Raw genomic sequence first — 17,995 nt, 5'->3', positions numbered from 1 at the left:
ACATAAAACATCCGTTTGATATCCTTTCAATGCCAGACACTGTATATATTATACATAGTGTGGGAAATCTGGCTAAACTTGTGCTGGATCAGACACTTGAATCTTACATCGTTATTGATGTTAAGAAATTAGTTTAACGGGCCATCCGGAACTGTTAGATTTTATGACAGTCTTCCTTCCATACAGAACATCACTGCAAAATAATTTGAACATTCAATTAGTTTGGGTGATTATAATATAATTATTATTTGGCAATCCAAAGAGAACCTGAAAATATTAGACCAACGTACGTTTGAACAGAGATGCTAAAAAAAATCCCCCCACAAAACCCCAGCCATTTTACCCTACAATCAAATTGAAAAAGTAGTAAGTTGCATGTCCCATCATCCTTTGGTTGTAGACCCCAGATAAATATAATCTAAATTTCGTAGCATTTTCACCACCACCCTTTTTTTAACTGAATTTGTTCAAGGTATAGTGGTTTTATCCCTTTTCAGATTTCAGTATGTCATGTTGTATATATTTTATAAATAAGATGAATTTCTAGTAAGTTTCTACGATATTTTTTATCATTTGACAAAAAACTATGCATCTGAATTAAATTGTTTAATATTTGAAAAAGCGCGCCTTCTTTACTTTAATTTACCTCCCATTATTTCACATAGCAACACAAATTAAAAACTGCCAGACTTTGCTGCATATCAATTTTTTCCCCCGATAAAAATATATATCATGCAACATAATGAACTTTACTAATTGGGAGAAAATCAAGGTGTTCCGACCATTGGATAATATTTAAAAAAAATAATGAAAGGATGTCATGATTACAAGATTGATCCCTGACGACACTGAAAATCGAAAATTCACGCATTTACCTATCATATGATGATACGATGAGGTGATAAACTTAACAAGAAATAATTTATCTGATTCGTTATCATATTCACATTATGTTGACACGTCTTAGTTCGTTAATGCTAGCTCATTTTAAACAAGCTAAACAATTACAGCATCATCCGGTTTTTTTTACCGATTACCTCTAGTCAGAAGAGCGCACTGTTTACAGGGGAGGTAATATTTTGTCACCAGTTCTCCCACTCCCATGATCGTTAATTTGTCTTGAACCCAAGTTCTTTAAACAAGTAGGATATCGGAGGTCGGCCTTGTCTAATAAAAGTAAAACATCGTAACATTATTTACTTTATTTTTCTTTTTTTTCTTTATGTTGTTGTTTTCTTCACAGTTTTTTGTTTGTTATAGTGATGGCAATATTAACGATTTTTTTGTCCAATTTTCTTAAACAATTTCGGTGGAGGCTATATGTTAAATTTTAAAAAGGATACTTGCACACAAGTATGAGCTTTAAGACATTTGAATGATCTTATCAATTATTTAACATTTTTTTGGTGTAATTGATTTTGTAGAAAGCATGTGAAAAATGTGTGTTAGTGTGCTATATTGTGTGTTTCTTAAAGTTCGCAAACTCGAAATCCCGAAGCTGATATAAAACATACGACCAAACACTCCCATATAATGTGCACGTGACCAAGTCCTGTTTCTAAAAAAACCTCTTCAAATGAACTTTATTAAAACATAATTTCATCGGTAACTCATTTAAACCAGCTCGAAATCTGTACTGTATACAAATATGCAAAGAAGGAGATATGGTATGATTGCCAAATGAGACAAATATCCACTAGAGACCAAAAGATGAGGATATTAACAACTATAGCGCACTGAACAACATTAACCCGAGAGCAAAACCTATATCGATAAAGCAAGCTATAAAAGGCCCCAGTATGACAAAATGTGTAAGAATTCAAAAGAGGAAACCAACGTCCTGATTTGTGATAAAACAAAAACAAAAACAAACTTCCCCTTACATGGAACAATGGTATAACAACACAAGAAAAACAAACTATTAAAAATCAGGCTTCACCCATCAGATTAATACTACGCACACAAAAACACAACAAAATAAAAACGAAAACACAAGGTAACTATCTAAGAATACTCCCGGTTTCGGAAATATAGTTAAACAGTCTACCTACATATAATAAATAAACCATTTTCCCCAAAACTAAAATTTCAATCAATACACATCCAATGAATTTAGTGTTATGACGTGATAAACAGTCCATTCCACAATATCTGATTCAAAATACATGATTCCTATGGCCGAAATCTTGTATACAGAATGTACGTGTTGTCATTTAGATTATATTTTAAACTGATTACAAGTGATAATTGGATATCGCTCAATATCAACTCAACTCAAGTTATTTATTTTCAACACAATTATAAATGAGACTTTAGCAAGATTGTTATAATTGTTGAAATAAAAAAAAGCAGTGTCCATGCTTTAAGTTTGTTTGTTATGATATGATTTGCTACAATATATTTATACGTAGGGAATGGTGTGTGGCCCTGCTCTAAATGTGTTTGTAATGATATGATTTGCTACAATATATCTATAGGGAATGGTGTGTATCCCTGCTCTAATTGTGTTTGTACTGAAGGTTACAATGGCACAACCTGTGACTGTCCTACATCAACAGATGCTTGTACTGATAATAATGGGGTAAGCATATACACTCTCATAAAGATATGCGTTTATCTGCTGTCAAATCTGAATATGGCTATAGTGGGTTTGTCAGTTTTAAAAGGCTTTGATTTCATCGGCACACCATCTTGTTGACCAACCTGAAATAGTGTTCACAAGCTTTTATTTCTTCGGTGGTTTCAAGATCACAATAATTATGTTATTGCTTGATTCCATATTGATGATTAGTTAAATATGCTTGAACATTCATAAAACACAGTATTTAAAAAAAAGATTGTTATTTGAAATCAATTTAACAGATTGTTATTTGAAATAATTCACTCTAGAAATGATTCATTAACAGTATATAACAGACTTGGTTTCTGGTTACAGTGATGCAGTAAATTGATTGCTATCTTTTCCTCCGAAGATTGTATGCCAAATATTGACCCCAGTTTTCCATTGAAAATCAAACGAAAACTTCCTATACATGTATAAATTCAACCAAGATCTATGAAACATGCCAAACTTCATTACGTTGTAAAATATCTCGTTTTTGATTTTTATTATTCATTATTTTAAACTGTTTATGTACCTGACTTACGGTAAACATCTAACCAACATTTGGGCTCCTATCTTGATTTCATTTAAATTAATCATGGTAGTCTTTTGGCTTATGCTTTGCACCGAGCTCAAGAGGTAGCTTGATCTGGGCTCCAAAGGAACTGGTGCAGTTACTGGTGATTACCACAAATTAAAAGAATTAAAGCAACAGCATACAAATTGAAACTTATCAGATCTTCACTAAATTACCCTGTGAGTCAGATACAATAGATAACTACTGAGCATTTCAATATGGTTATGAATTATGAATGAAATCTTAATAGCGATAGCATATGTCTTTTATTATCAAATGTTAGTAAATCCTTGTTTTTTTTTATATTGGTCAAAGTGTTTAAAAATAACTGATAATTATCTTACTGGTGATATGTGTTTGTTATATTATTATGTGCCTTGTGAAAAAGGAAATTCAGTGTTATCATTTACTTGTCCAAAAAAGGAAAACACTATCATTCATGCATATTTCTAAGTATACAGCAAATGCCTTTTTCCCAGTGTTTTCACGTTTTGATTTAATTTTAAAAATGAACCTTTCCACTTGGACGGAAGTGCTATATTTTTTTTTTATTAATTTGGGGGGATATTAACCTTTCCAAATATATTTTCATCTCAGAATTGTACTCAATGTCATCATTCCCATTTTGAGAAAGGGACGAATTCTGAAATTGAGGCATATAAATATATTTGTTTAATCTAATTGTAGAGGTATAACACTATTATCTACCACCAATTTTTCATATATTTTAATATGTTTTTTTCAGACAATATGTTCTGATCGTGGTCAGTGTGTCTGTGGAAAATGTGTATGTGATGATAACTATCAAGGAGAACAATGTCAGGAATGTTCAGTAAGTTTCATTAATATTACTGCACACCAAAAACTAACATCAACAGAAATTTGGTTTTGAAAGCTAGAGGGAGTTTCTGGGCTAAAATCTCATCAAAGGGTGATAGTCCTGTGATGACATATAGATGGGAAAAGCCTCAAGTTGAAAGACCAAAAGTTACCTGTTTGTCACTATTTTCCTAGGCAGGGTCAATGACATTGGCTTATGACATCATCCTGTTCTCACTATACTGGACTGAAGAAAAGTATTCTGAGTCAAGTCGCTCGATATGGAAAACTGTCATACAAACAGATCAAAGCAAAATTTAAGTAAAAAAGCCATAAATATAAATATTAAAACCCTGTTCATACTTGGACATTTAGATCAATTTAAACTAGATTGGCTCACTTTTAAATAGATCGACTTACAACAAATGTGAACGCTTTGAATCGATCTTGAATTGGTCTAAACTAAAACCAAAAGAGGTAGTTTAGTTTGAATAGACATAAAGTGCACTAATCTAACTTTAGATTTGAACGCAGAGATTGATCTAAACTAGTATGATTGAATCGAAAATAATTTGTGTGCATGTATGGTGGCAAAATGGCACATCCTATTTATTACAAAATGGATGACCAACATAAAGGGGCTGAGAATTAATGAAAACTATACAAACAGCAATATCAACATTTAACCTTGTAATTCCAGTGAAACAACAACTTCATCTATTATGTCTTGGCAAGAGTTTGTATCAAAACTTTAATTGGATTAAATATTTCTTTTATACACACTGATTACAGTTTCATGGGCAATTGTGTCAGATGTTTACTTGAATTGTGAACTCAGGGGATCAGATTAGACTGATAATGTAAACGCTAACTGGCTTTATTTAGATCGATTAAAAATGTGCTAGTGTGAACAGGGTTGTTGTCTTGAGGAAGTGTAAATAAACGATGTGTCAATGTATTGTCCATTTAAATTTGAAATATTTATGTGATTGTAGACTTGTCCTGGGCAGTGTAAAGCAAATCAAGACTGTGCAGAATGTGTTGGCTTCAAACAGGGTAAACTTAGTGAATCTGATTGTCTGGCACAATGTTCCCATGTAACTACTGAAGCTGTATTACCAGGTAGGTCTAGAGGGAAATAGTAACTGCTTGTAATATCTTGACAAAGCAGGATGATGCCAAAATGTATAGCCTAATTTATGAAGCTTGATAAGATATGTAATCCATTTTTTAAGGTATCTTTAGTAAAGATAAAAGATTATTATTTTTCAAAAATATAATATATTTTTTTAATTTAATCTTACATTAGCACTTCTGGTATACTTATAGATTATCTATGGTATTTCAAACAAGAGGGTGCTTCTAAGCTACACTACCGTCAAAGGGTGACAGCCCCGAGATGGGATGTTCTGTAGCTGAGAACATCATTGAGTTTGTAAGACCATTCATAATCTGTTTATAAGGACAATTTTTTGGGTAGGGAATAATTTACATTACTTTTTTGGAAATATGGAAAGATCAAGCTCACATATATTGCTTTTTATTAATTTTATATCAATATTTACATCATCAGGTCAAGGATGTATGACATTTAAATAAGATAAAAGAATTTGAAAAAAACAAATATATAGATTGATGCAGAAATAAGATTGTCATTAATCTTTTCCTTTATATTGAAGGGAAAAGTGTTTGTTGGACAGCATTTCCAGTATAGACATATAAATATATAACAAAGGAACTATGTTTATTGATGTTCTTTTGATAGTAACTGTAAGGTTGTCACCAAACAGAAAGAGATAGCTTCTTCAAATTTTCACATAAACTGTTAAAAATATGTTTGAAGATAAATATGTAGTGAAGATGTAGGTAAGACTTTCCTAATAATACTATGTATTTTCAGTTGAAAATGTTACCAAGTGCCAGTTCTTTGATGATGAAGGATGCCAGATTGAGTTTACTTATGAGTATGATGAAGAGTTTCAACTTAAAGTTGTAGTAAAAGATACAAAAAGTGAGTATTCACAATTGTACAGTAGATAGCTTGCTTATCTAAGGAGACTTTAAAGCGGGCAATTTTAATGTTTTTTTTGTTTTTTTTTACTATTTTGCAATAAATATGTTGTCTGAAATATTCCTTTAAAATTTTATCTTTATGGAATATTATTATCAGAATTGGAAAACATGAAAATAAAACCTCACAGCAGAATTAGCAAATATAAAACTCCATAAAAATTAGCTGCCATAAATATAATATCTAATTATAGAATAACTAATCCACGAATATAGAAATATGTTCAAGGAGTGACTGAACAACCATTAATTCACGAATATTCAGCGTTTTTGGGATACGAGTTGCATGTTTTTATACGACCGTTAAAATTTTGACGGGACGTATTATGGTATACAAATGTCCGGCGTCCGTCTGTCTGTCTGTCCGGCGTCCACATGTCGAACCGTAACTTGAGAACCGCTTATCCAAATTTCATGAAACTTAATATAGTTGTTTCTTATGATGATCCAACAATCTGTGTACTTTTTGTTGAAAATAGGATTTAAACTTTTTGATTTACGGGACTTTAGAACTAAAACAGGTGTGTGTATTTTTCACATGTCGCGCTGTATCTCAAAAACGATTTCTGATTATTGCTTTAAACTTCACTCACTTCTTAATTATATTAATCCAAAGATCTGTATACTTTTTGGTGATGATTCAAACTTTTATTTTAGAGTTATTGAGTTTTTTGTCAAAAAGGGGGTGGGTTTTCACATATCGCACCATATCTCATAAACGATTTATGATTATTGCTTAAAACTTTACACACTTCTTAGTTATATTAATTTAAAGATCTGTATACGTTTTGGTGATGATTCAAAATTTTATTTTGGAGTTAATGAGTTTTTTTGTAAAAACATGTTGCATCGTATCTTGAAAACCATTAATGACTATTGCCTACAACTTTACACACTTCTTAGTTATATTAATCTTTAGATCTGTATATTTTTTGGTGATGATTCGAAATTTTATTTTAGAGTTTTTGAGGGTTTTTTTTCACATGTTGCGCCGTATCTCAGAAACTATTTATGATTATTGCATAAAACTTCTCAACAAGACGAAGGGCGTATCATGTACTCATGGCGCAGCTGTTTATTTGATATTTAAATTCTAGGAATAAATATTCTTTATATTACATTGTCAAGTGTGGACACAGATCAGTGTGGATATAATGTTTGAATGTTGACTGTGTTTTCTGACAAAAAAAATGTCTATGTTTTTTTTTCTCTATAGTATTGTAAGTTAAACTGTGTTCTACAGTGACAGCCACCTCAATATCAGACCAGTACCAAACACTAAAATTTGTAGTGTCGTTTTTTGTTCTTCAATATTTGGGTTTATGTTCAAGATTTTCATTGAGGAGACAATTTTTTCAACACATTATATGGATTAACAAATGATTCTGTTAAAATATGTTCTACTACTTTCATTTTTATGTGATTTCGATATGCAAGATGGTTTATAAAAACCTGTATGTATATTATACTCGTATGGTACTTTCCGTTGTGGTGGACATTTCTCACTTGGGACACTGTAGTTAAGGATCATCCTAGCGTCATTATTGAAAGATTTCGTTTACATGTTCGACATTGGTTCGTAGAAGATGTCCAATAGTTCAAAGTGATGATAATAACTGTCATACATATGGGGTTAGATGAGAAAGAAAGTACACTTCTGTTGTATTACACATGTATTTTGATTCTTTCTTTGAAATTGTCTTTTTCTTAGATTCTCCATGGCCTGGTTGAAGTTATATAAACATGATAACAGTCAAATTTACCAGTATGAAATACTTTTAAAAACATGGTACTACGGGGCTCCAAATGGGACTCTTGTTGTTTTGTACAAAATTCAATGCTGTCATAACAAAATCATTTTGTCTTTCAAAACTATGTGATATGCAGACTTCTTTTATGAGAACTTCAATTTTGTGATGACAAAATAAAGGTATGCAAACATAAACTTATTTGCATACAAAATTGACTTTTGTTACCTGATATGGATATTAAAACACAAAAGTCAATTGTGTGAGACAAAATTGACTTTTGTGAGACAAAATTGACTTTTGTGAGACAAAATTGACTTTTGTGAGACAAAAATTGACTTTTGTGAGACAAACTGACAAAAGTCAATTTTGTATGCAAATTTGTTAAGTTTGGATTCTGTGAACTAATTTGCATACAAAATCGACTTTTGTGAGACAAAATTGACTTTTGTGAGACAAAATTGACATTTGTGAGACAAACAAAATTGACATTCGGCGCCCCGTAGGTATATCCAATTTATTTGTTTTTTATTTTTAATTTCTATAAATAGATTATGACAAATAATGTAGACTACAAAGAAATATGAAAATGGTTTTGCAGAATTATTCTTGTTTCATGTTATTTGTTATGTGGATAAAAAATATAAAAGAAACCGGTAGGATGAGTTTTGTTGTGGCCATGGTATAAACATAAACAGTGTTGTAATCCGTCGATTAACATCAGCACAAATTATGAAATAACGAATGCATTAAAGAAGTTGAACGATGATTGATAATATTAGGAACTGACTTTAGCTTTATGAGTTTTGTCCATATGTATGAATCAATAACCAGTTGGACTCAGGACTCTTCGGTAGAATGTAGAAAATGGTCAAAAAGGTGAAAAAACCATCTAGCATCATATTCCAGGTAGCAATGTTTGGTTTATTTCAATGTCCTTTTTTTATTTTGCTATTTGGATGCAAAATATTTGTTCAAATGTAAATAAAATGCATGAATCTCCCTCTAACTACTTACGTTCTGTGGATGCTGCTTCAATACTTCCTGTGCTGACAATTTCAACGATCTTATCTTAGTTGTTTATATGATGATAAGGTTGTTTTTTATGAATCTCAATTTTACAAAGAACTGAGCTAAATGCAAATCACTTTAAAAATACACTTAGACAGAGAGCTCAATCCAGTGATATACTTCTTGAACACCACTAACAAACATGCCTAACTGCATGGATCGGAGGTCCTGAAAATAGACATGTCAATTAATTCCATAATATGTAAATAAAATATTTATATAAAGCTCATACAAATTTCTGATAACTAGAGGCTCTAAAGAGTCTGTGTCGCTCACCTTGGTATATGTGCATATTAAACAAAGGACACACATGAATTCATGACAATATTGTGTTTTGGTGATGGTGATGAGTTTGTAGATCTTACTTTATTGAACATTCTTGCTGCTTACAATTATCTCTATCTATAATTGGCCCAGTAGTTTCAAAGGAAAATATTTTGCAAAAATTTACAAAACATTTTGGTCATGTTGACTTATTTATAGATCTTACTTTGCTGTACTTTATTGCTGTTTACAGTTTATCTCTATCTATAATAATATTGAAGATAATAACCAAAAACTGCAAAATTTTCTTAAAATTACCAATTCAGGGGTAGCAACCCAACAATGGGTTGCCTGATTTGTCTGAAAATTAAAGGGCATATAGATCTCAACCTGATGAACATTTTTATCCCATGTCAGATTTGCTCTAAATGTTTTGGTTTCAGAGATATAAGCCAAAAACTACATTTTACCCCTATGTTCTATTTTTATCCAAGTCGGCCATCCTGGTTGGCGGGCGCGGTCATCGGACACCTTTTTTAAACTAGATACCCTAGTGATGATTGTGGCCAAGTTTGGTTAAATTTGGCCTAGTAGTTTCAGAGGAGAAGATTTTTTTAAAAGTTAAAGGACGACGACGGACGACGTACGACGGACGACGGACGCCTATTGATGAGAAAAGCTCACTTGGCCTTTTCAGTCAATTTTCCTAGACCGTTGACCAGCTTCAAAGCCGCTTTCCGAACTTGGTTCCGTATTTTACATACTCATGTACTATACCGAATTTCTTTCTTAACCTGTTCATATGTTCATTGTTATTAAACGATATTTTGAGCTATCCCTTTGGTATATTTTTCATATTTATACGAGTTTTCGCTTTTATGTGCATGTCTTTACAATCCGTATCAAATCAGAATATAAATAGATCCGTTTTGTTATGGTTTTGAAATTTTTACATACCAATGATAACCAATCGCTAGTTAAAATAGTTCTTGAAAGAATGTCAACCTTTCCTGTCAGCTGAACTTTAAAATCATTAAAAAAATAATAATCGGAATCATCTTGATATCCATACGCAAGATAATGCTCTTTATTAAGATTTAAGAAGTTTTTATGAATCAAAAATAAGTAATACGGTTATATCCACGCGGTGCGTATGTATTTTGTTTACAAAGTTATAGCTGCAAAAAAGATAGGTCAAATATCGCAGGGGCTAGGACAATTAGAGACAAAATGACGGGGTTTTCAGAAGTTTTTCTGTCAAAAAGACTTTTTACTTTCTGGATTTTTTCACTTTGAAAAGATGCAAAAAGGCTACGAAAGGAGTAGACAGTGCTCAATAAATTATACCAAAAGTGTTTAATTAAAGTTTGACCTTTTTTCTGACAACGTGGTCTCGTCCATTTTTTAAAAAATATCTACGACTATTTCATTACTTTTTCGAGTTTACAACTAAACTGTAGAACCTGTATTGTTTGAAAAAAAGCATTCCCGTTGTCCTGGGGTTCATTGCAAGCTCGTATTTTACGATCACTTTTTAACTCTTGTAAATAAGTATACTAAAATCGAGATTTGTCATGCACCATTCAATATCTATTTTTTAAATATTATTTTAAAATCAATATTAACAGTGGATGGCTTGGATTAGGAATGGCATTTAATGATTCATAGAGAAACAGCCATTAGTCTATAATGATTCTCAATTTTGTTAGTGTAAACATGCGCAGTAAACATGCAGGAAGTTGCGTAAGGGAGACAGTTTTGGTGGACAAATTTATAACTTATGATGTCGTTTTAAGATTTCAGTTACATATATAGCAACAATAACAGTGGTGGATCCAGAACTTTTATAAAGTGGGGGGGTGGGTGTGGGGTGGCAATGACTGACCAAAAGTTGGGTGTTACAGTCATGGTTCACTGATTTTCTATAATATAATCAATCAAATTTTTCCCACAATAGGGAAGGACTGGGCCCCAGTGCCCCGCTTGATCCGCCTATGAATAAGTTGTATATATGGTGTCACGATGTTTGTAATTATCAAACTAGTATAAGAATGTTATTGTTTAAATCTACTGAAATTGATCATGCTTTAAGAAACAGAAAAAATAATGTCACTAGGTCACCTGTAACTTTTCTCTTAAATAACTTCAGGACTATGTGGGGTATACGAGCTTGCTTACTATATGCTTTTCATAATTATTTTGTTAAATAATTCTATAATATAATATAATATAGGAATTTTTGCAAATTGACTTTTCATTTTCATCTGTTACAAGTTGCTATACACATGCTTATTTCATTCACGCAGTGGATAAGATATTCATTTTTAAAATCCTCCTCTCCAAAAATCAAAGGGTAATCCCTTTTCCTTTCAACTTTATCTACATGTTATACCTCTGTACCTTTGTCGTCGGGTCAAATCCTGTTTTTGTTGCTTTCAAGCATATAGTTTAGCTTCTACCCACCCCTCGTCTGGGATCTGGGAAATGTGCTACTATCGATAGGGATGTTGGTTTGGGGGTCAAACTGTTCAAGCTATGTGGTAAAAGGGTTTATTAATCATTATGTGGTTCATAAAGTTGGGGGAGGGGACAGGGATGGGCTACAACACTTTTTAATGTGAACAATTTGAACCGACCACCACAGCTAATAAATAAAGAACGTTCCCTAAATTTAGCTTCTACAGACCACACAGATGAAATGTCTAAAGTGAGAATTTCTCCTCACGTAAGGTTCCAGTACTCATTTTTAAATCCGACTGAAAACGTGAAAAATATTGAAAGACTTTGCCGTCACCAGTTCACTGTTAAATTTGACAGCCAAGAGACAAGTTATTCCACTGGTCCACTGAGATTCAATTTCACTGACGGCTAGAAATGTTTGAATATATACTTATATACACGATTCGTTTTTCAGTTTTTATTGACAAATTATTATTAAATGATTTAGGAAATTTTGGTCTTGAACGTGCACTCAAAAACTAAAATAACACGACACGTACTAATAGTAAGTAACTGAGAGTACTCAAAGGTCTGTATTTTATGTCTTTTGCCATTTGTAATTTGGAGGAATGTTTTGTTTTATGTCGATCCGATGAGTCTAGTTCTTATTCAATGGATTTTTAGTTTGTTGTTGCGCTGGCAAACATATTTAGCCCTGCAACATCCTTAGGTTCCTGTCCCAAACCAAGAGCCTATAATCTATTTGTTGTCGTTGGTTTCTGTTTTCAATGGTTTGTGGTTTTTAAACATACATCGTTAGTTTTCTCTTTAAAATTGTTTCAGTTGTTTTTTTTTATTCCGAAGCCTTTTATAGCTTACTATACAACAACAGTTTTGCTCATTATTTTAGGCCGTACGGTGAATATATCTCTATTGGATAGTTGTATCATTGGCAATCATACCAAATTTCCATATTTTTAAAATGATTTTACGAATGTCAAAGTTGTTAATTGCCAAAGGGACAAAATATGTCATAACCATACTTTTAAGATATAACGTTTAGAAATACAATGTGCATAATTGAATATGAATATCAATATGAAATTCAATATAATTGAAAGGAAAACTAGCATGAAAGCTGTTTTCCATTTGTTTGATGTGTTTGGGCTTTTGATTTTTCCATTTGATAAATGATTTTCCGTTTTGATATTTTCCTTAGAGTTCGGTATTTTTTGTGATTTTACTTTTTATTGCAAGTGTAATTACACCTTGCATAATTATGAGTGATTTTGATTGGTGGATAGCCAGTGTATTTTTCATGTCGTTTCTTTTATCTAACTTAAATATGTTGATAATTTGCCACCGCCAAGGTACATGCACAAGAATATGTCTTTTTTTTTATCCTCTCTGCCATGGTATTATTCAGAAATAATATGTTTTTTTTTTATATAATTCACGGAAACGTTTGATTATTTATGCGGTTCATAAAATACAGCCGTTTTTTATAATGTCTCTGATTGGAATTAAATCGAATGTTTAACCTAGTCATGCCTATTTTTACGGTGCAATTAAACAGATATATCATATTCAGGTGAGGTATTCGCGAAAAATACTAGTCTTGAGAAGGAGTTAACTTTAATGGCATAGGAACTGTAGTGATTTGGTTTAAGCAAATCTCCCTCCCAAACATGATATATCTGTTCAAAACATCACTCACAAAAACTAACCTTGTCGATAGATGGTGATTCAAAGATACCTTTAATACATTACAAAGAGGTTTAGGAAGAGATTTTGTTCATAGTCAATGTTTGTTTAACACTTAGTATAATCATTTTCGAAGTTAAAAAAAAAGACTTATACTATTGTTTTTGCTTCAGCTGCACACGGATGTGACATATTTCAGAAGGAAATTTATGCTGAGACAGGAAGTGCCGTTATCTTGTCATGCCAAATTTCAACAGAGGCCTTAACACAGAGTTGGAGGAAAGATTTTTTAGTTTTGACTCGAGGATTTGAGATGAACAGAAACCTCGGTGGTCATGAAAGGCTTACACTTATCATTGATAAATGGTTTTATAATCTCAAAATATACAACTTAACTGAAAATGATTTTGGTACTTACGTGTGCGAGACCCAACAAGGCAACTCCATAACAGAAGAAGTAACAAAGTTAATTCATTCAGGTATTAACATATTATAACATAAGACTTGATAAAGGAGTATAATATAAGGAGTCATACCACCATTGTTTTCCCCTATTAGTCTTTGTTAAATTGGCACTTTTCAAAGTATTGTGCAAAATTTATCGTTGTTTCAAATAAAGAAATACTTGGCATGGGTACAGTTGATCCTGTCCAGTACTACAGACAAAATTTCACATAGTATTTCATTGCATATAAGATAATAACCATCACTAAAAGTTTACCAATCAAATTTCACCCTTCCCCCCCCCCCCCCCCTGTTTACAAGCTTTAGTAAACATGTAAATAAACTCATCATAGATACCAGGACTAAATTTAGTAACCTCAAGTTTTCAAAAGATTTTATTGTTACAACAAATAAAAAAAGAATGGTGCTTCAAAAACAGGATATATGCTTATGACTCATTTTTTTAACTGCACTGAAATGTATGATTAATTTCCTATAACTGTCAAATTCAAGGGAATATTTTTTTTCGACCCTTTTTTCATATGAAACCGACTACGTTTTGGTGGTATTATACTACACGATTAATGTGATTATCCGTTCGCCACTATAGAAAACATATCAGTGGTATTAAAATTGTATTTCAAGTTCTGGTACTTTTATATTGTAGATACATTCGATAGGAAAACTGACAGTCCTAGTCAATTAAGATTGGAGTCGAGTGCACCCGTAAAAGCGGGGTTCGAACTCACAACCTCAGTGTTGACTGGTTAGAAATTACAGTAGTAACTACTTAGACCACTCGGCCACCGAGGCTCCTTTTTTTGTACATGAAGTTGGTGTCTATAAAAATAAGAAGATGTGGTATAATTGCCAATAAGACAATTCTCCACCAGAGACCAAAATGAATAGAAGTTTGCAACTGTAGGTTACCGTACGGCCTTCAACAATGAGCAAAACCCGTACCGCATACTTAGCTATAAAATGTCCCGGGTTTATTTTAGAGAATGCCTTCAAGGCAGCTCTGAATTCTCCAACTATCGATTTTACTGGTGCTTGTTATAGTTCGTTCAAATCTCTGATCGTTCTTGGAAAGAATGATTGGCCGTAGGCAACACAACCTTTTTGGTTGAAGCGGTTTACTTCTGTTTCGGATGTTGGATGAGCTCAGTTATTGTTTATGTTCTATGTCGATTAGATCATACTAGATCATGAAAAGTATGCTTCGTTGATTTCCCATATTTTTGACACAGCCAGGTGTTCGGTCTGTGTAGTTGTATTGTACAGTTCTTGCTACTCATTTTTGTACGTCCTTTTATACGTCATATTTTTAAATTGTTGGATCCCATAGTGTGTATGCATAATCCACAGCAGGTCTTACCATAAATGTATATGCGGCTAACTTTACAGATTCATAGTCATGTGTTGTTATTTATATCAATGTTAGAAGAAATTGAAGTCTACTGAAAAATAAATTTAATATGCAGTATTATTGAGTACGAACAAAGATAAATGAGATAGCCATATAATCACTCATTATTTTAGAGAGCTTTAAAGGAAAGGTCAAGATACTGAATAAGATGGAACTAAATAGTGCTACAAGGGTAACAACAAAAAGCTTCACTAAGGATTGCTTGAATGATAATGTTAAAGGGCCACTTTCATTATAAAAAAGGATTAGTAGATATTGTTTATAAAAGCCTGCAAAAGTTCTATTTAGCGCAAAGAACCAAAGAGAAGACAAAACGGTCCCCTAACTTACTCATGTTACTGAAAACGCTTCGAAACAAAATGAATGCCAATGTCTCAAGATATTTCGTATAACAAACCTATCTATTAGACATATGAAAAGAAAATTTCCAGAACACGTTGGAAGCTCAAACATTATGGGTTGGTTTGATCATTTCAGAACAAACCATGTAGCATAAGTTGCAAGAACGGTTTTTTTTAACAATAACAAATCAAATTTTGATACAAAGGATAAATGAGAACAGTGCAATGTTTAATGTGGTAGTCACCGATTGCCAGTTGAGACATGAAGATTGCATGGTCTTTCGATATACGATAGAGTATGCCACCTGTATGCCTCAACTGACATTAGTGAAAAATACCACTACATTATGACTTGCGAAACACTAAAGGCAGATGGAAAAATCTTATCTGAATATGTTTGGAAAAATTTCAATACATAATTACTAATTTAATGTTTTATTCAATTCTACAAATACTGTACAATTGAGAAAACTGTATAAATCTTTTAAAATCATTAATGTTTAAGTGGTCAGCACTTCGTTGTTGACATTAATATTAATTATATGTTCATTTTTATAAATTTGCTGTTTGCAAAAGTTTGAATTATTCGAAATACTTAGGATTTTCTTATCCCGGGTATAAATTACCTTAGCCGTATTTGGCACAACTTTTTTGGAATTTTGGGTCCTTGATGCTCTTCAACTTTTTACTTGTTTGGCTTTTTAACTATTTTGATCTGAGCGTCACTGATGAGTCTTATGTAGACGGAACGCGCGTCTGGCGTATCAAATTATAAGCCTGGTACCTTTGATAACAATTTAAGTATGTCCTCCTTGTTAAATATACTATTTATGTATATATATAAGGCATTGCGAATCAAGAGAATATACTCTACTGAAAATAAGCAAAATGCTAGACTTGGACAACTACGTACGTAAACATCTAGTTGTTTGAGGAAACAATAACAACATATTGACATTTTGGGTATTTTTGTCCAATAATTTTTTTCTCTATTTATAACGTTATATTACTTTAATATGCTCTAAACGTAACAAATTGTATTGCATATACAGGGTTTCCCCTGGGTCAATTGTTTTTTTCGCCACCTCTTTCGCCAAAACAATATATTTTTCGCCACTTTATTATTTTTTTCGCAAAGAAACACAAATATATTTTTCTTTTAAAATATTCCTTTTTTTCCAGTCCCACCCCCTCAATAAGAAGAGGTTTTTACAACAAAACAAAAACATTTTATCACTTGGAATTGATCCCTTGTGTAAGGTGTAGTCATTACATTGAAGGGTTACTCTCATGCCAACCGTTTGAATAGATTTCTTCATAACGACAGTTTTCTTTTCTAAACCATCATAAACAAGCAAAACTATGCATGAAACACGTGTGTCACTGAAACGACTTTAAAGTACCCACTCAAATCGATTATCTATATAAAAGTTAAATAATAATGTTCAAAATCAGAGACCTTTCTTGCTTTTGAACCTTTTTCGGCATAATAACAGTTTTTTTTTTCTGGACTATAATTAAAAGACGGATCGAGAGGAAGCGTCAAAATTTTGCTTCAAACACATGCGTCGCAAAGTTGTTATAATAAATCCTTTTTGTGACATGTGACGGACGCCATTTAACGATATCAGTTTGTCATATAATACAATTAACACCTTAATTAGTCCTTTGATGTCGATAGCTATATATGCATTCAGCTGATTATTGATTTTCTGTCAAATCCCTTAACGATTTCAAGGTGAATTCCGAGTATTGTCTGATCTGGTAAAGTCCGAGAAACCCGAAATAAGTAAATAAACAAGATGGCTGAAAATAAATCGTTATATATATTTCTTTCGCCAAATTCTTTCGCCAATGACGAATTTTAATCGCCACAATTATTATTTTTTCGCAAATTGCGAAAATGGCGACCGCCAGCGGAAACCCTGCATATATAATGTTCAGAACACAATGATGACATGAATAGACCACACATATATATTCATCTTCTTCCAAACAAAATTGAGAATGTAGATATATATCCTCTCCCTCAAAATATTTTAATTCTGTTGAATTTTATTTGTTAGGTACAAAAAAATAGCAACATGCTTATATTACGCTGGTTTATCTTCAGTGATTCATAAACTGCCTTCATTAAAGAGCATTGATTTTATTATTATAGTTACCAGTACAGTCATCCTTAATGAAGACACAACAACAGGTAAACTTTATACATGAACAATTGCAATACATTCGTACTTACCAAAGTTGTAAAGCTAACAATAGGTTTATTATCTTGTTTAAAAACGTTGAAAAATGTAAGTTTAGCGATTAGTTCACCGTAATTTCAGATAATTTAATGTAACAATATATACATATTCATATACTTTCGTAAACATACGTAAAAAAAAATTGAGATCTCGCCCTTTTGACTTTAAACACCAACTTTAATGTTTCTCCTAACTACTGAGAAAAAAATAAACTAACTTGTTCACAGTCTCGCACTCA

The 17,995-nt window shown here is 32.2% G+C and overlaps 1 protein-coding gene across 1 annotated transcript; it reads left to right on the top strand.

The window, feature by feature from the left end:
- The first annotated feature begins 2,452 nt into the window (after window positions 1-2,452).
- LOC143048904 (integrin beta-PS-like) lies at window positions 2,453-17,725 on the top strand. Its single transcript, XM_076222770.1, has 6 exons — window positions 2,453-2,581; window positions 3,925-4,011; window positions 4,994-5,120; window positions 5,899-6,009; window positions 13,468-13,773; window positions 17,670-17,725. Exons 1-6 carry the CDS (start codon window positions 2,453-2,455, stop codon window positions 17,723-17,725), a joined length of 816 nt encoding a protein of 271 aa, XP_076078885.1.
- The last annotated feature ends 270 nt before the right edge of the window (window positions 17,726-17,995 follow it).

The sequence above is a fragment of the Mytilus galloprovincialis genome, chromosome 10 (assembly GCF_965363235.1).
Source record: "Mytilus galloprovincialis chromosome 10, xbMytGall1.hap1.1, whole genome shotgun sequence".
Lineage (NCBI taxonomy): Eukaryota > Metazoa > Mollusca > Bivalvia > Mytilida > Mytilidae > Mytilus > Mytilus galloprovincialis.
The sequence above is the reverse complement of the archived record's forward strand: the minus strand, read 5'-3'. Positions and strand labels throughout refer to the sequence as shown.